Below are 18,044 nucleotides of genomic sequence, written 5' to 3'. Positions count from 1 at the left end.
TGGATAAAGCACCAGCCCTGGAGTCAAGAGTACCTGGGTTCAAATCTGGTCTCAAGACACTTAATAATTACCTAGCTGTGTGGCCTTGGGCAAGCCACTTAACCCCATTTGCCTTACAAAAAAAAAAAACCTAAAGAAAAAAGAAAATGCCAGTCATATCCAGACAAAGACTATGGAATCTGAATGCAGATCATGGCATACCATTTTCACTTTTTTTCTGTTTGTTGGTTTTTCCCTTTTGTTCTGATTCCTCTTTTACAGAATAACTAATATGAAAATATGTGTAACATGATTGTGCAGGCAAAATCATATAACCAATTACTAACTATCTTGGGGGTGGGGGAAAGGGGGCAAAAATATTTTACAAAAATAAATGCTGAGGGGCAGCTAGGTGGTGCAGTGAATAGAGCACTGGCCCTGGAGTCAGGAGTACCTGAGTTCAAATCCATCCTCAGACACTTAATTACCTGTGTGACCTAGGGCAAGTCACTTAACCCCACTGCATTGCCCCCCCCATCAAATCAAAACAAAAATCAACGTGAAAAACTATCTTTACATGCAACTGGAAAACAACAATAAATGAACAAATGTTGAAGGATAAAAACTGGATCATAAATGGAAGAAACAGTTCCTTAAATATCAGAACTTTATTTGGAGGTGACCAATGAAGCAAGGATATGAAAGAAAAGGTGTCTAGTGTGAAAGACATTTTGCGATATAAGAGGAGGCACAGATGCTCATCCATAGATAATATGGCTTGTACCATCCTCACTGTCAATGTCATTGCCATACACCAGCCTTGTTTCCTCGTAAAGTCACATAACTTGTGGGACATGTGCCTGGGGAATATAATGAACTTCCTGACAATTCAACGGAGTCACTCACACTGCCAGTATCTCCTGACAGGGCTGTGTTTCCACTATTCTTAAGTTACGCCTTAAGAGAATGTGCTCCTATATCTTTAAGGGCCAGTCTGAGTGGGCTGGGTACACTTACAGGTGACTGTGCTGTGGAGGCAGCTATTGGAGCAGTAGAAAGCCAGAAGTCCAAGTCTTCTCCCTTGAATAAAGAAGAGATGAAATGTGAGCAGGAAAAATAAAGTCATGAGCTTTCTTTTTTTTCTTTAAGTTATTTATTTAGAATTTTACAATTTTGCCCCTAATCTCGCTTCCCTCCCCCCCCACTGAAGGCATTCTGTTAGTCTTTACATTGTTTTCATGGAATACATTTATCTAAGTTGAATATGATAAGAAAGAAATCATATCCTTAAGGGAAAAAAAAGTATAAGAGATAGCAAAATTATATAATAAGGTAACTTTTTTTTAAATTAAAGACAATAGTCTTTGGTCTGTGTTCAAACTCCACAATTCTTTCTCTGGATACAGATAGTATTATCTCTTGCATATACCCCCAAATTGTGCCTGATTGTTGCACTGATGGAATGAGCAAGTCCATTACGATTGATCATCACCCCCATGTTGCTGTTAGGGTGTATAATGTTCTTCGGGTTCTGCTCATCTCTGAGCTTTCTTTTTTATTTAAATATGAGAAGCTATTCAGTTTTTCTCCCTCATATCCTTTTAGGCCTTGATTTATCAAAATCGAGCAAAAGGTAGAAGAGAACTGATTATATTTCTATCCAGTTCCTAATTTATAAACATCCTTTTCATCTGGAATCCTTGACAGAATTGAGCAATCTTCCTCATCATTGCCCACTATCTCTAAAGATTTCCCTATGTTCCTTTTGTTCTCTCTTCTGAGGTGCTGCAGCCTCAAGAAGTGGTTCCTGCTTCCTACTCTTGACAGGCAAAAGAAAGGAGAAAGTAGGGCAAAGAACAGGAACAATTCAGCCAACCCCTCCTTGACTACCAGGGGCTTGTCTATAGTACCTTGGTTGTAATTCTGGAGGCAAATCCTACAAATTTACCTTAAGTCAAAAACAATCAAAAGTTTCTACTACGACTTGATTCTTCACATGTGAGCTAGGAGGCAGAAGTGGCTTGACAAGCTTTATAACTAAAATATTCACGATTTATAACTGCAGCTCACATTCTAGAACATTTTGAGCTTTACAAAATACTTTCCACACCCTAACCCTCTGAGGCAGACATTGCAGAGCTCTCCACATCATGAGTGATGGAAACAAGGTCCAGAGAGGATAAGCTTCCTAGCCTTACTCCCAACCTACCATGCCACCATGACTCAGCCAGTGGAGAGTTCAGGCATGGCAGATACTGGGAGGAAATAGAAAACAAAAAGTCTGCCTGCTTAGGGCCTGAGATGGCAAGAAACTAGAAAGAATTACCTTTTTCTCTTTTTCTTTCTCTTTTTTCTTTTCTTTTTCTCTTTCTTTTTCTTTGTGTTTCTTTTCTTTCTTTTTGGGTTTTTTGCTCTTCTTTTCTATCACAGGAATTTCTTCTTTTTCGGGGGATTTTGGGGTCTCTGCATTTCTATGTCTTTGGACTGGGAGTTTTTCACTATCTGCTAAGGGCCTTTAAAGAAAAAAGAAGGGTTAATATTTGGTGACCAAAACCATTCCAATTCCAGAATGTTCACTAGTTTCCCCAAAGTGTGTTCTCTATTGAAATACATATTTGCCAAGAGATCTTATTTATGCACCAGAGCTTCTGATATGTGTGTGTGTGTGTGTGTGTGTGTGTGTGTGTGTGTGCACGCACATGCATGCATTTTAGGTTTCCAAATAGGGATCCAAGAGGAATCTTTTATACCTAGGCTAGAGATCACTTTCTCATGCATGCATTTTAAAAACTACAGATTGACTATTTTTTCAACTATGAACTAACTTTATCTACTCACTTGAGGATAATGAAAGCACTTGCAAATCAAACAATACTTTCAAGAGAAACAGTGAAGGAATACTGTCTTAGATCCTCACAAGTCACATTATCGTTTTTTGGTTTTTTTGGCTTTTGCAAGGTAAATGGGGTTAAGTGGCCTGCCCAAGGCCACATAGCTAGGTAATTATTAAGTGTGTGAGGTCACATTTGAACCCAGGTACTCCTGACTCCAGGGCCAGTGCTTTATCCACTGCGCCACCTAGCCGCCCCAAGTCACATTATCCTTAAAGAGATGAGGGTAAAGAAGAAATACTCAAAACTTGAGATAACACAAACTGCCATACAAAGCAAGCTATGAAACAACATCTCAGTCTTTACCAGATGTATAAGACAAGTTATACCTACACATCAGAGGAAAGACTTGTATTTTCTTTTTCTCAGGTCTGGAAACTGGGGACTATAGTGAATAGGAAGCAAAATTCCTCCCTAACTAATCTGTCTGTGGAAGCAAGTGGTATGGTAAGTGGCATTAATCACCAGTTGGCATTCTAATTTAATGCCACATATCATGCAGACTCAAATACTCAGAATAACCTTTTTTTTAAAAAAAATAAGTTTAGGGCTTTGTATTTAAAAATAAACATTGAGATCAGCTTACATCTTAGGATAAAGATACAGCTGGGGGAAACCCATTTAGTACTCTCCTGGTTTAATGGCCAGTTCAATTCATTAACCCTTCTGAGTTGGCATTAATATAGTTTAAATCTTGTTTAGTATGTTGACAGCTAGTAAAGATGGCAGAAGGGAGCCTACTCTAATTTTACTTTAAAAGAAAGCACTGTAAACTCCCAAGGATCACTGCTGGTTTAACTAATTGGTAGTTATAGAACTACAACACATTTGGCTTCCTAGAAGGCTCACATCATAACTCTTGAGATGTGGTGACACTACATGTGATCCTAAGAAGCTGTAAAAAACTGTTTTGGGGGACCAAACCAATATTTTCAAAAAATGCTGAAATACTGGGATATCTTACCTGTGAGGCTTCCCTGAAACCAGACTGCATGTGGGTGTGAGATAGACATGACAATGTGAGCACAGAGAGAAAGAGAAAGAGAGAGGACAGAGGTTATGAGAACAAATGATGGACAGATAGGGGTCAATGGGTCTAAAGAAGTGAGAAAAGAATGGACAGAAATAGTATGAAGAACCAAGTATCTTCAACTGGGAACATCATTTAATTTGGAAACAGTTCTAATATGAAATTTCCCACAAATGTATACTTGGCTTTGGTTTAAGACTTTTGGTTTATGACTGCTCCTCTTAATTTCTAACATGAAGTTATGTTTCTCTGGTAATTTTCACAGAAAGCAACTGGAAAGTAGGAAAGGATTGTGAAGACAAAAAAGCCATTTAGGGTTAAAGAGTACTCAAAAAGAGTTCCCTTCTGCTGCCTGGTAGAAAAACAGGAATGCAGCATTTTTTTAATATGGAAAACCTAGGTAATGCTTGGACACTCATTTTCATGTGTAAAAAGGCATTTTCCATAAATTTACCCACTCTAAACAAACAGAAAACAGTTGGCCTGAAGCAGCTTGTAATATGGTTTCAATTTCAGTTGCAAAAATTGGCCAATAGGTGTATGGCTTAATTCCTTCCACCCCAGAATGCTAAGCAAATTTGTGGGGGTGGGGGTAGGGGTAATTTTTTGAAAGGCGATGGGCTAAGTAACTGGTTCAAGGTCACACAGCTAGATAATCATTAAATGTCGGATGCCACATTTGTTTGTTTGTTTTTATAGGTTTTTTGCAAGGCAGTGGGGTTAAGTGGCTTGCCCAAGGCCACACAGCTAGGTAATTATTAAGTGTCTGAGGCCAGATTTGAACTCAGATACTCCTGACTCCAGGGCTGGTGTTGTATCCACTGAGCTACCTAGCTGCCCCCGCCGATGCCACATTTGAAGTAAAGTCCTCCTCCTGACTCCAGGGCCAGTGCACTATCCACTGTGCCACCTAGCTGCCCCAAGCATGTATTTTTCAATGAGTGCCTGATAAGAGCTTTATTTCAAAGAAACAGTTCAACAATAAAACAGCTCTGGCTTTTACCAAACTTACTGGTATGAGAGAAACATTTTTTAAGCCTAGCAAACTAATACCAGTTACTGATAAAAGAGAAAAACTTCTATGCATTACCTTTGATGCTACTATTAGAACTGGCACAATGAAAATGACAATGCCTTTCATAAGAGATTCAGTCAGTTACAGCTAGAGTTAGAATGGGTGAGAATTTTTTAGGAAGAGCACAGAACCAAAACAAATTTAAAAAGAATAGTTTTCCAGATTATTATGGGAAGTTAACTTTATATTTTTTCCTCATTTTTTTTGTTTATTTATTTAAGGCAACGGGCTTAAGTGACTTGCCCAAGTCACACAGCTAGGCAATTATTAAGTGTCTGAGACCGGATTTGAACTCAGCTACTCCTAACTCCAGGGCCAGGGCCAGGGCCAGTGCTCTATCCACTGCGCCACCTAGCTGTCCCATATTTTTTCCTTAGAGTACAATCCATACCAAAAATGACAATGATTTGTATTTGTTATTTTTTTAAAATCTTTATTAATATAAGGCAATGGGGTTAAGAGTAACTTGCTGAAGGTCACACAGCCAGGCAACTGTTAAGTGTCTCAAGCTTGATTTGAACTCAGGGTCTCCTGACTCCAGGGCTGATGCTCAATCCACTGTGCCACCTAGCTATTCCCTGTATCTGTTCTTGGGACAAAATCCAGAATTCACAAATGAAGTGTTCATCAATCACAAAAGCTGACATTTATCCAATGCTTTAAGGTTTGCAAGAAGAGGCAGGATGCTGGAGGGAATCTAGACTGACCTGGAAGTTCGGAAGGTCTGAGGGATCTGGTCTAACATTTGCCATATTATATGACCATGGGTGAATCGCTTAGCCTCTCAGGCCTCTCAAGGAATTCTCTAAGATGACAAGTAATACACGAGGTGCTGCTCTGGATTGGTGAGAGATTTTCCATACTTGGGAGTTCTCTACAATTATATTCACTAGCTTCAATTTCCTAAGCCTTAGTTTCTTCACTTTCACAATGTGGAGAATAATGATACCACCTATTTAATTTTAAGTCATTGTGAAGTTCAATTGGGAATGCATCAAAGTGCTTTGTAAACTTTAGAGTGCTATATAAATTTAAGTAGCTACTGTTATTACAATATGGTACAGAGTAAAGAGTATACATTCACGGGTCAGAAGACCTGGGCTTAAATTCTACCTCTGACAAGGAGTGAATGTGCATTCACTCCTTGAGTTGGTCTTGACACTAAGAGGTGAGTCTCATCTTCCTCCACTGTAAATTGAGGGAGCTTGCCTGGCCTGGCCTTGGAAGTATCTTTAGTTTCTAGAGCTATGACCCTGTGATGTAATCTCAGGACGAGACCCTCAAAAAGAGTTTGCAGTGGACCTTGAAAGGGAAAGAAGACATTCTACTCTCTGTGGAGAAACTAGGGGACTAGGGACCCTGATGATGTTCATTGCTTAAAATCTCCAGGGCCTCATAAGATTCTGACCTTCATATCAAGAAAGGCCATACTGGTGGGATGAAAGAGGAGGTATCAAAATGTGGTGCTATTGGGGCAGCTCAGGGCACAGTGGATAGAGCATCGTCCCTGAATCAGGAGGACCTGAGTTCAAATCCGGTCTCAGACATCTAATATTAACCTAGTTGTGTGACCTTGGGCAATTAACTTAACCCAATGCTTTGCAAAAACAAAAGGTGATGCTATTAGAAGCCATGACGGTAATCATTACAAATAGCATGGACAGAATACTCAAGACCAATTCCATAACTGATTTGGCCCATGATCAGCCTGAGCATTTTCTTCACTGGGACTTAAACTGTTAAAGTTCTTCAATAACTAAAATATTTGTTTTGCTCAGAGTCTAAGGGGGTGACATGAGGGTGGGGTGGGGGCTAATACCCTTCCAGTGCAGAAAAAGATGAGCTTTATCTAGTTCTCTCTGTAGGAGCAGAACTAACTAGTAAAGGAAATTGGCTATCAGGGTTCTCTATCATTATCAAACTCTCTCTGAGGTAGTAGACTGGGGGAGCACAGTTTGGGAATATGGATTTAGGACAGCCAGAAGAACCTCAAGGGAAGCAACTTCACAGTTTTATTCTGCTGGGTCTGCTTTAAGATAAGCTGGCTGATAAACTCATACTGTACAGAGGAAAATCCCATAAAGGTTACCAGGTCCAATAAGAGGACAGTTATGATGTGTATATGTATGAGTTGGTTTTCTTTTAGGATTTTGCAAGGCAAATGGGGTCAAGTGGCTTGCCCAAGGACACACAGCTAGGTAATTATTAAGTGTCCGAGGCCAGATTTGAACTCAGGTACTCCTGACTCCAGGACCGGTGCTCTATCCACTGTGCTACCTAGCCGCTCCTGAGAATTTTTTTTTTTAAAGTTAAAGTTTAAAGTTAAGTTTTTAAAGTTAAAGTTAATAAATTAAAGTTTCTTTTTTAAAGAAAAAGCAAAAAATAAAACGATCAATGCTTTCAGATAATGAAGAAAACAAGAAAAATTTCTAATTTACCGGATGGACGCCTGTGTTCATTCTGGGCACATTTTTAGAAAGGATCAGGAGGGGCAGCTAGGTGGCGCAGTGGATAGAGCACCGGCCCTGGAGTCAGGAGGACCTGAGATCAAATCTGGCCTCGGACACTTAATAATTATCTAGCTGTGTGGCCTTGGGCAAGTCACTTGACCCCATTGCCTTGCCAAAAAACCTAAAAAAAAAAAGGATCAGGACATGTGGAAACACATTCAGAGAAGGATAATTAGAAAAATGAAAACAAATTGAAGGAATGAAGTAATTTTAACCTAGAGAAGAAATGATATGTGTTGTTCAATCATTTCAGTCACACCTGACTCTTCATGATCCTTTTTGGGAGATTTTTCTGGCAAAGATATTGGAGTGGGGGCAGCTAGGTGGCACAGTGGATAGAGCACTGGCCCTGGAGTCAGGAGTAGCTGAGTTCAAATCCAGGCTCAGACACTTAATAATTACCTAGCTGAGTGGCCTTGGGCAATCTGCTTAACCCCATTGCCTTGCAAAACAAAAACAAAAAAACAAAAAACAACAGCAACAACAAAGATACTGGAGTGGTTTGTCATTCCTTTCCCCAAAGGCCAGACTTAGTGTGCTCATAATTATGATTTTTAAATAAAGAGATGCCACACAGAAGAATGAGGAGGCTTTTTCCTGCTTTGCTCTAAATCAGGGCTGTCCAATCTTACTTTTAAAAGTTTTTATTGGGCAGCTAGGTGGCGCAATGGATAGAGCACCGGCCCTGGAGTCAGGAGTACCTGAGTTCAAATCAGGCTTAAGACACTTAATAATTACCTAGCTGCATGGCCTTGGGAAAGCCACTTAACCCCATTGCCTTGCAAAAAAAAAAACAAAAAACAAACCCTAATTAAAAAAGTTTTTATTGATATAGTAGACAATACATTTTGATTTGCCGTTTTAGTGAAAGCTCTGTGGTTAGCTCAGCTTTGTTTACTAAAGCATTTAATAAACTCACAGGAGGTTATATAAAATCACTCTGTGGGCAGCATTTTTGGACAGCTCTGCTCCAGATGACACAATTGAGAGGAATGAATGAAAATTACAGGGACACTTTCTATCCCAGAAAATGCCAGAAAATGGGACAGGGTGTACCTTATTAGGTAGTAAGCTCCCTATTCTTGAAGTTATTTGAGAATAGGCTTAAGTACTATGGATGATACAGAAAGGACTCAAGCATGAGGAAAGAGACTGAACTGGATAGACACAAATGACCCTTCTAACTTTATAGTTATGATTCAGGAATGCCTGAACTCTTCTATTCATAAAAGTTCCTAAATAATGGAAGTGCTTACTATATTTCCAGAAGCATTTCAACCAACAGGCAAAATGCCAAAAAATTCAATGTACTTACTTATCCAAATCTATATCCAGGGCCTTATAGGGATCATTGGGATCTTTGTCATCTTCGTCACTTGGAAGTGCATTCTAGGGGTTGGGCGAGGGAGGATTAGGGAGAAAGAAATAAAAGAGAGTCAGTCTGTTTATACATAAATCATCCTTTCTAACTAGGTCTAACTTCTGAAACCAAGGAGCCCCAATGACTCTAGTTTTATGTGGAAAGGCTGAAAGCTATCTAAACAGTTAATGCTCACATTTCCAAAGGCACACTTAGAAGGAAAGATTCCACTAAAGTGCTCAAGAAACCAACAGATAGCTGGATAGCAGCATTTATTGCTGAGACCCACAGATGGACATTCTATCCATATTATTTAGGAGAGTATTCTACCAAAACCAAATTAAATGATCACTTAAGCAGTGCCCCACATATGTTACAGACCTTCTACATAAACATGACTACTGAGTGAAATGTATGTTAAACTATTAGTGATGCAGCAGAAGGCAATGGATGAGGAAGCTATGTTGCTTAGCCAAAAGGTGTGATGTGGGTTTGTTACCAATCACAACTGACTCATTGCTTTCTCGTTCTTGCCTCTGGTTCGGTGTTTTCTCCCCATAAAGTATGACCCTTAAGGATGTCAAAATAGGAAAGGAAGCGGGAACAGCAGGACAATGTCATTCAGCAGGGTCCTGTTCTAGAAGAGAAGTCAGGACCTCAGACTGTGGTGACTCAGGTGAAGCTACAGAAACACAGACCTGGGGGAAAGTCAGCTGTACCTTAAATCAGTTAATTCTATACCTTATCCTGCAAAGATAACCACAGAATAAAATGAAGGGATGGGTAAAGGGATGTGCGGCATGCTAACCTCAGGCATCTCCTCAGTGATGATATCCACTTGCTGTGCAGGTGCTATGTCTTCATCACTTTCTGTGTGAAGTGAGTTGTGCCGGCGATGCTTGCCTTTCTTCTCCTTTTTCTGCTTTTTCTTTTTCTTATCTTTCTCAAGTTTTTGTTTATGTCTCCGTTCTTCTTCAAGCTTCACATACTGGTCTGACATAGGAATACCTATAATAGAGTACAATTACAGTTTTGAGGCCCAGAGCCTGTTAAGGACACTAAACTCAAGAATGATGAGGCACAAAGTTTCAAAGATATAAATGGCAAAAAACAGAGATGGCACAGAAGGGCTTATCCCCAACTCCCAAGTAAATCAAGAGCATGGCACTGTCATATACTGCTACCCTTCCTTTTGGTCTGTCTTTGCTTACTAATCCTTGTGCCTAGAATGGCTCCCTTCATGACCCTCTCCTCCCTCTATTTAAGTCCTTCCCCTCCTTCAGAAAGATTCAGCAGGAAACTCCAGGTGGAAGCATATTTTGATACCATCATTAGAGGTGAAAGGGTCTTCTCCCTCCTCAATAGTTCTTGGGATTTGGAGTGGACCTCCTCTCCCTGGTATCACCATTACATGTATATTTATTCCACACCACACCACCCCAGTTAGATTGTGGACACCTTCAAGAAAGGATGGTGCCCTACTCAGTATTGTACCGCTAATGTTTAACCCAGGTGCTAAAGGCAGATTTGCTGAACTTCCCTCCCTGTTGCCAGTCAAGTCGTAGCAGATCAACTCTCAGTCACAAGTTGTTAATGCAGGGAAGGCATTCATTTTGAGAACTGAGGGACAGAGAAAGTTGGTCTAGTGATATGGCCATGTTATAATATTTGCTAATTGCTTGCATTCTCAACTTCTTTGGGAGTAGCCAGAAGAATTACATATTACATACTCATAAATCTAGACCTAAAACAGACCCAAGGTACTTTCTATTTCAATGGGGAAAAAAAGTAAAGAATTCATGACAATTTTGAAAAAAATGTATAAAACACATAGATTCTGAATGTCATTAACACATGGTTTATTTATTTCATCCTTCAAAGTATCCTTATTTACTTCTCAGGTTTATCTACCCAAAAGTTTACTGAAACTCTTATTTCTTCCAAACAAATATGCTACAGAGTGATAAGTCAGATCATTTGCAAAGTGCCTTTAAGTTCTAAAATATGATCTATATTCTAAGATTCCTTGAAGTTCTGACAATGTATTTCATATAAAAAGATCCCTTTCAACACTGACATCCTATGAAGGCTTATGATACTGCCCTTAGATGATCTACTGTAGGATTCTGTTTGCTTGCAAGCTAGTAAAAAGAGCCAGGGTGAGTCAAGGGAACAGAGCAGAAGGATTTGACTCTTGGGACAAATTTTAACAGCCTTGATCTAGTCTGTTATCAATTCAACAAAACCATTCGTTCAGTTTATAACATATTCTTTACAATTTCAGGATAAACTGAGCTACAGGTTCCCCACTATAAAACTCTACTTTTGAAAATAAATCACAAGAATTATAATGATCAAACTGGTTTCAAAGAATAGCTTATCTTCCTCTCTTCTTTATAGAAGTTGGGGAATTAAGTCTTTTTAGTTGCATCCAACTCTTTGTGACCCCATTTGGGGTATTCTTGGCAAAGAGTGGTTTGCATTTCCTTTGCCAGCTCATTTTACAAATTAAAAAACTGATGGCTAAGTGACTCGCCCAGAGTCCCACAGCTAGTAGTGACTGAGGGAAAATCTGAACTCCGATCTTCTCAATGCCAGGTCCAGCACTCTATCCACTGCACCATACAGATGTAGGGATTTATGGAAATTAAATATTGTACATATTATCAGATTTAATGTGATGGTTTTGTTGAATTTCTTTTTGTTATAAGATATGGCTCCCTGAAAAGAGAAATATGTATGGAAATAAAGGTGATACAAACAGAAAAGATGTCAATTTAAAAAAAAAATAATTTTTTTTTTAATAAAAGGAAAGAAATTTTATGGGTCTATCACTTACACCCTGTCTTGGCTATCAGAATGGCACCATTCTGACTTTAAATTGTAGTTTTTTTGGACAAAATTCTTCTGACATAAAGCCAATAAATATATGAAACTATATTTCAAATTCAATTAAAATTCAAAAGAATTAAATCAATATTCATCAGTGCCAAGCTCCTATTGTAGTCTTTATTTTTCTGGCAATGATCATTCAAAACTGCTGAATAAGGCAGCTGGGTAACACAGTGGGTAGAGCACGAGTCCTGAAGTTAGGAGGATCTAAGCTATCATATACCTCCAGACCTTCATACTTACTAGCTGTGTGACCTTAGGCAAGTCACTTTATTTGATGCCTTGCCAAAAAAAAAAAATTTACATACCTCAAAAATCATAATGGAGGAGTAAAAGTTTCATTTTTTAATTTTTCAAAAATTAAAACTGTTATAATAGTTATTTCTCACTATAATTTGTGAAATTATTTTTAGCATTTGAACAAATTAATAATAATTAGTGGATTATTTAATTCAATAATTCATTAAGGACTCACTACTACAAAGGACAGTACCATATTCAGGGAGATATAAAGATTATTTGCTGTTTCTCCTTTTCAAGAGTGGAGAAGTACATTTTGGCCTTAATATCTTTTCATATCAATTGGCACAGAAGGCCCTTGATGTTCTATGTACTTTGCCAAGGCAGTCTCAATTCCAAATGGTGAAGTTTTTCTAGATTTCTCCATATCCTACTGACAGTATATTGAAAAAAGGAAACTGATGGGGAATTCCTTTTTGAACTCAGAGAAATGTAATCTTCCAGAGAAATTTAATTTTCCTCTTATGCAGAAATAAAAACAAAATCTATAAACTCTGTCTTTGACAGAACTGGGGGGGGGGGGGGCGGTATCCCACTTCTAACTGTCTGAGGCATACTTCATTGCTTTCTAAAACTCTTATTGGCCCAGGAAGTGGCATCTTTTAAGGGGGGGAAATTCTATAGCTTGAACACTTCTTTTTTGGAATAGTCTTATGCCTTCCTTGGGACAGGGGATTCCTAGTAAGTCTCCTCTCTCTGTAACTGGCAGTCTGAATTCTGGGGGCCATGGTAGGAAAGTGTGAAGGAGAGGTCAAATCATCTGGCCAGGATCATATGACTAACAAGCCAGGGGTAGGAGCTGACCAGGTCTTTCCAGTTGACTATCAATAATATCTTAACACTACTATTATAAAATTCTCTTCCTCTTTCTTCCTGTTAGAAAACTGAGCTGATTAGCTTGGACAGTTCTTGATGTCACTTTCATCTCAGCAACTCTACTAAAGCAAAGTTTCATTTATGACCCTGGCAATAGGGTGAATCTGAAGGTCTACAATTCTCCTGGTTTTTGGCATCAAGGAAAAATCAGAAATTCCAGTTTCTGGGGGCAGCTAGGTGGTACAGTGGATAGAGCACTGGCCCTGGAGTCAGGAGTACCTGAGTTCAAATCCGGCCTCAGACACTTAATAATTACTTAGCTGTGTGGACTTGGGCAAGTCACTTAACCCCATTGCCTTGAAAAAACTTAAAAAAAAAAAAGAAATTCAGTTTCTGAAAATAATGAAGATAAATCTTTAGCACACACTTGCCTGGAACCTTCAAGGGAACTGAGAGATCAATCTGGACCACAGGTATGTGCTCAACACCAGGTGTGTCCTGATACCGCTAGAAAAGAAAATTTCAAAAGAAATATTACAGAAAATAAACTAGACTAAGTAGTAAATAATAACATTACTTAATGTTAATTGACTAAAAGAATAAAGGACAAATCTTGAAGGTCATTAGGACATCAAAAAAACCCGCAGCTAATTATAATCTGCATATCCAAGTCTTTTATTGGGGAATGTTCTTTAGTGGTTTGGCTAAAATCTAAAAAAAAATTAATCAAAGGCCATCACTAAGAATTGAGTCTTGTATTTTAATTTGACCCAGAAAGGCAATCTGAATCCATGTGATGCAGAATGTTTTGAAAGCTTTAGAGAAAAGGTAATAGTCACAAAACCCAATGTAAACATACACTATGAGGCTTTTTTACATAATGGGCAGAGAAAACATGCTTGTCTTCAGAAAGTGAATGGAGAGCCATATCGGGAAAAAAGAAAAGTAATGGGGATGTCACATCCCTCACATGGAGGGCATCTCCTCAAGCCTGACTGTTTTCAAGTTCTCTAAGAGGATGGTTGTGCATAGGAATGAGATGAACTCCTAATAGGACAACAGGATCTCAAATATGGCTAAGAAAACTCAACTTTTCTGTGCTTCTGTCGCTTCATCTATCAGATGTCTAAAAACCAAAACCACCTTTCAAGAGTCTCTTTCCCACAGGGTGGTTTCCAAATCAGGGTGAGAGCTAGCAGGAACCTTGTGGATCAGTTCAAACAAGCCTGGGTCTTACTGAGGAGCGGTACTGCACTGATTTTACTGAGACTGTGAAGTTATATAACCTGTTCATGAGCACAAAGGCAGGAAGTGGCAGAGCCTGGAATCAAACCCAACGATTCTGACTCAAAATTTGCAATTCTACTGTACTAGGGGACCCCCTCTAAGTACTAAGGCTCAGATGAAATAATATATGTAGGAATGTATTTAAGATGAGCAAATCTTAATGTATTATGTGAATTTTATTGATAATTCTTTCTGTTTTTATTAGAAAAAATCATGGATAGCAACTGATAAGATATCAACTGATAAGATATCAACAACCAACTCATTCTAACTTTTGCATTTCTATAAAACCTTTATGGGAATAATTTACACAAATAACAAGAGTATCCCTGATGACAATATAAGAAGAGAACAGGCAAGTTTTCACAAAGGACATTTCATAACAGACCACATTTTAACATTCTCACAAATATTTAAAAGATGCAGAGAATGCAACCCTACTGTGCACATAATAAATAGATTAGAAGTAAGAACATGATTGATAGAACAACATGCATTCTGAAAGGCTCTCATCCAATGAAGCAACTGCCTTGCATGAATTAAGATTGTAAAAGATTTCTTGATAACAATGATTGGGGTCAGGCTTGAATAAGGAGAGCCGACTGAACTGCATTTGAATAATAGTACAGTGCTTTAAAAGAAACTCAGATTCTCCCTAAGGTAAACCCCATCTTTTAAATTCCAATGAACTTCTGGTGATGATTGTGAATAATTTCATATCACAATCTCCAAAAGATCAAAAGTTCAGGTTAATGAACAGAGATGAATGCTGTGCACAAATAAGCTGTTCTTTTATGCTACTTTTGACTATATGAACAACCATACACTATGACCAGATGGGATTTATTCTAGAAATGTAGGGCAGGTTCAATATTAAGAAAATTATTAGCATAATTGACCTTACCAATAACAAAACCAATAGAAATCATATTATTATGCTAATAGATGCAGAAGTTTTTGACAAAATGTAACATTAATTTCTTTTAAAAATACAAGAGGAGGGACAGCTAGGTGGTGCAGTGGATAGAGCACCAGTCCTGGAATCAGGAGAACCTGAGTTCAAATCCAGTTTCAGACACTTAATAATTACCTAGCTGTGTGACCTTGGGCAAGTCACTTAACCTCACTGCCTTGCCAAAAAAAAAGCCCATAAGAATAAAAGGAGTTTTCCTTCAAATGATAAATAATACCTATCTAAAATCATCAGCTAACATTATCTATAGAGAAGCCAGAAAGGCTGCCCATTATCACCACTATTATTCAGTATTATTCTAGAAATGCTAGCTATTGCAATAAGACAAGAAAACTGAAGGAATTAGAAGAGGCAATAAGGAAATAAGACTATCGACCTTTGCAGATGATATGATGGTATACTTAGAAAATCCTAAAAAATCAGCTAAAAAACTAGTTGAAAAAAATTACAACTTTAGCAGAGTTGTATTATAAATGTATATACATATATATATATGTGTGTGTGTGTGTGTGTGTGTGTGTGTGTGTGTTAAACAAACTAAATTATCAGCATTTCACTATATTACCAACAAAGTCCAGCAGCAAGAAACAGAGAAATCACCTTAAAAATAACTGCAGGCAATATAACTACATGAACATAAATACACAATACTTTTCACACAAATAAAGACAAATATAAACAATTAGAAAAATATTAACTGCTCATGGGTTGGCTGAACCAGTAATAAAAATGATAATGCTATCTAAATTAATTCACTTAATCAGTGTCATATCAATCATATTACCAAAAAAATAATTTCTATAGAGCTAGAAAAATCCTAATAAAATTCATATGGAAGAACAAGACTATCAAGAGAATAAATGAAAAAATGTAAAGAAAGGTACACTAGCCATACCAGATTTCAAACTGTATGATAAAATGGTAATAATGAAAACTATCTAGTTCTGGCTAAGAAATAAGAGTAGTAGATCAGTAAAATAGATTAGGTACACAAGATAGAGTAGTAAATGACCACAGTTATCTAGCATTTGATAAGTCCACAGATGCCAACTTATGGAACAAGCCTTCACTGACAAAAACTACTGGGAAATACGGAAAACAGTACAGAAGAAATATCTTACACCTTATACCAAGATTTTGTCAAAATAGATACAGGATTAAAACACAAAGGGTGATACCCTAAGCAAATTAGGAGAGCAAGGAATAGTTTATCTGTCAGATCTAGGGAGAATGGAAGAATTCAGGACCAAAAAAGAAACAGAGCATTACTACATGTAAAATGGATAATTTTGATTATATTAAAATCAATGCAACCAAGACTAGATGGAAAGCAGAAAACTGGGAAACAATTTTTACAGTAAATGTCTCTAATAAAAACATCATTTCTCAAATATTTAGAGAACTGATTTAAATTTATGAGAAACAAGTCATCCCCAATTGATAAATGGTCAAAGGATATAAATAGGAAGTTTTCAGATGAAGAAATCAAACTTATCTAGTCATACAAAAAATCCTCTAAATCATTATCCACTAGAGAAATATAAATTATTGTTGTTTGTCTTTCATTATCAAATCAGACCATGATGTCAAGAGAGGTGATGCCATGATAAGCATATGATTTGGATTTGAGTGAGGGGGTGCTGTGTTAAGGCACCAGTCTCACTTTCTCCTCCAGAGCCATCTGGATCCAATGACCAAATTATAAATCAGGATGACTGAAGACAATCAGGGTTAAATGACTTGCCCCAGGTCACACTGCTAGTAAGTGTCAAGAGCCAAGTGCCTGAGACTGGATTTCAATTCCTGTCCTCCTGACTCCAAGGCCAGTACTCTATCCACTGAAATACCTAGCTGCCCTTCTATTCAGCAAAATTTCCTTTGGCTTTTTGGCCTAAAACAATAAAACTTGTCACCTTGGTTCTGTTAACTATTAAACAAAAAAGGTAATTCATTTATTCAGAACTTTTGAAAGTCATACAAAACATGAATAAAAATGCAATGCTTATAAAGAGAAAATACATAGGATAATACTCATTCCACTACTGAAGAGTTACTTTTGGCCTTGGCTTATATACAGAAAGTAGTCTCATACTTACCTTTTGAGGTGACGGAGAACTTTTGATATAAAACGGATTGTTGGCCTGTTCCTGCTTCCGTGCTTCCCGACGCTGAGACACATTAAATATTACGCAAAAAGGAACAAACAAATGAAAATTGAATTTAGGGGCAGTGTATTTAAAGTATACCTGAGGGGCAGCTAAGTGGTGCAGTGAATAGAGCAATGGCTCTGGAGTCAGGAGGACCCGAGTTCAAATCCCATCTCAGATACTTAATAATTGCCTAGCTGTGTGACCTTGGGCGAGTCACTTAACTCCATTATCTTAAATAAATAAAAAAAATTTTTTAAAGTATACCTGAGGCATTTCTTGCCTGATTAATTTAGATATAAACTATTATGACCAATTCAATTTTCAGTATTATGTAAGAATAGCAAATATCAGGACTAAATTTTTTTTCACAAAAGGCAGATGAAAAATCTGAAAAGTTCAATTCGGTGTGACAAATTTACAAAATGCTTGCATGAAAACATGGCTCTTGTGTGTGCTAATCTTTTCCTTTTATGGAAAGGTGATATAATCAAAGTCAAAGATCTAGGAATCTTAAGACTGAGTCCCAGCTGGGACTATATTAAGTCCTGTTTCCTTATCTGCAAATTATAAAATAATGATCCTTGCAAAATATCCTCCACATGCTATTAAATGAAAAGCATTTTAAGATGGACCAATTACTTAAGAAGGCAGATTTTAGAAAAGAAGGCAGCTGAGACACAAATAGACAAAAGTAGGGAAATGCAGAAAACCTTGGCTGTCTATATGCAAGGACATTTCTTGACATCAATGCAGAATGGTCATCTGGAAGAGCTCAATTTAA

At 37.7% G+C, this 18,044-nt stretch overlaps 1 protein-coding gene across 1 annotated transcript in view; it reads right to left on the bottom strand.

The window, feature by feature from the left end:
- Nucleotides 1-18,044, bottom strand: part of AP3D1 (adaptor related protein complex 3 subunit delta 1) — a 137,613-nt gene that overhangs the window by 21,101 nt on the left and 98,468 nt on the right. The window contains exons 18-23 of the mRNA XM_074204650.1: nucleotides 17,210-17,281; nucleotides 13,285-13,360; nucleotides 9,654-9,853; nucleotides 8,801-8,874; nucleotides 2,306-2,492; nucleotides 997-1,059 (exon numbers count right to left, since the gene is read on the bottom strand). Of these exons, the coding sequence (XP_074060751.1) occupies nucleotides 997-1,059; nucleotides 2,306-2,492; nucleotides 8,801-8,874; nucleotides 9,654-9,853; nucleotides 13,285-13,360; nucleotides 17,210-17,281 (672 nt within the window). The remainder of the gene's footprint in view (nucleotides 1-996; nucleotides 1,060-2,305; nucleotides 2,493-8,800; nucleotides 8,875-9,653; nucleotides 9,854-13,284; nucleotides 13,361-17,209; nucleotides 17,282-18,044) is intronic.

This window comes from Macrotis lagotis, chromosome X, assembly GCF_037893015.1.
Source record: "Macrotis lagotis isolate mMagLag1 chromosome X, bilby.v1.9.chrom.fasta, whole genome shotgun sequence".
NCBI classification, from domain to species: Eukaryota; Metazoa; Chordata; class Mammalia; order Peramelemorphia; family Peramelidae; genus Macrotis; species Macrotis lagotis.
The sequence above is the reverse complement of the archived record's forward strand: the minus strand, read 5'-3'. Positions and strand labels throughout refer to the sequence as shown.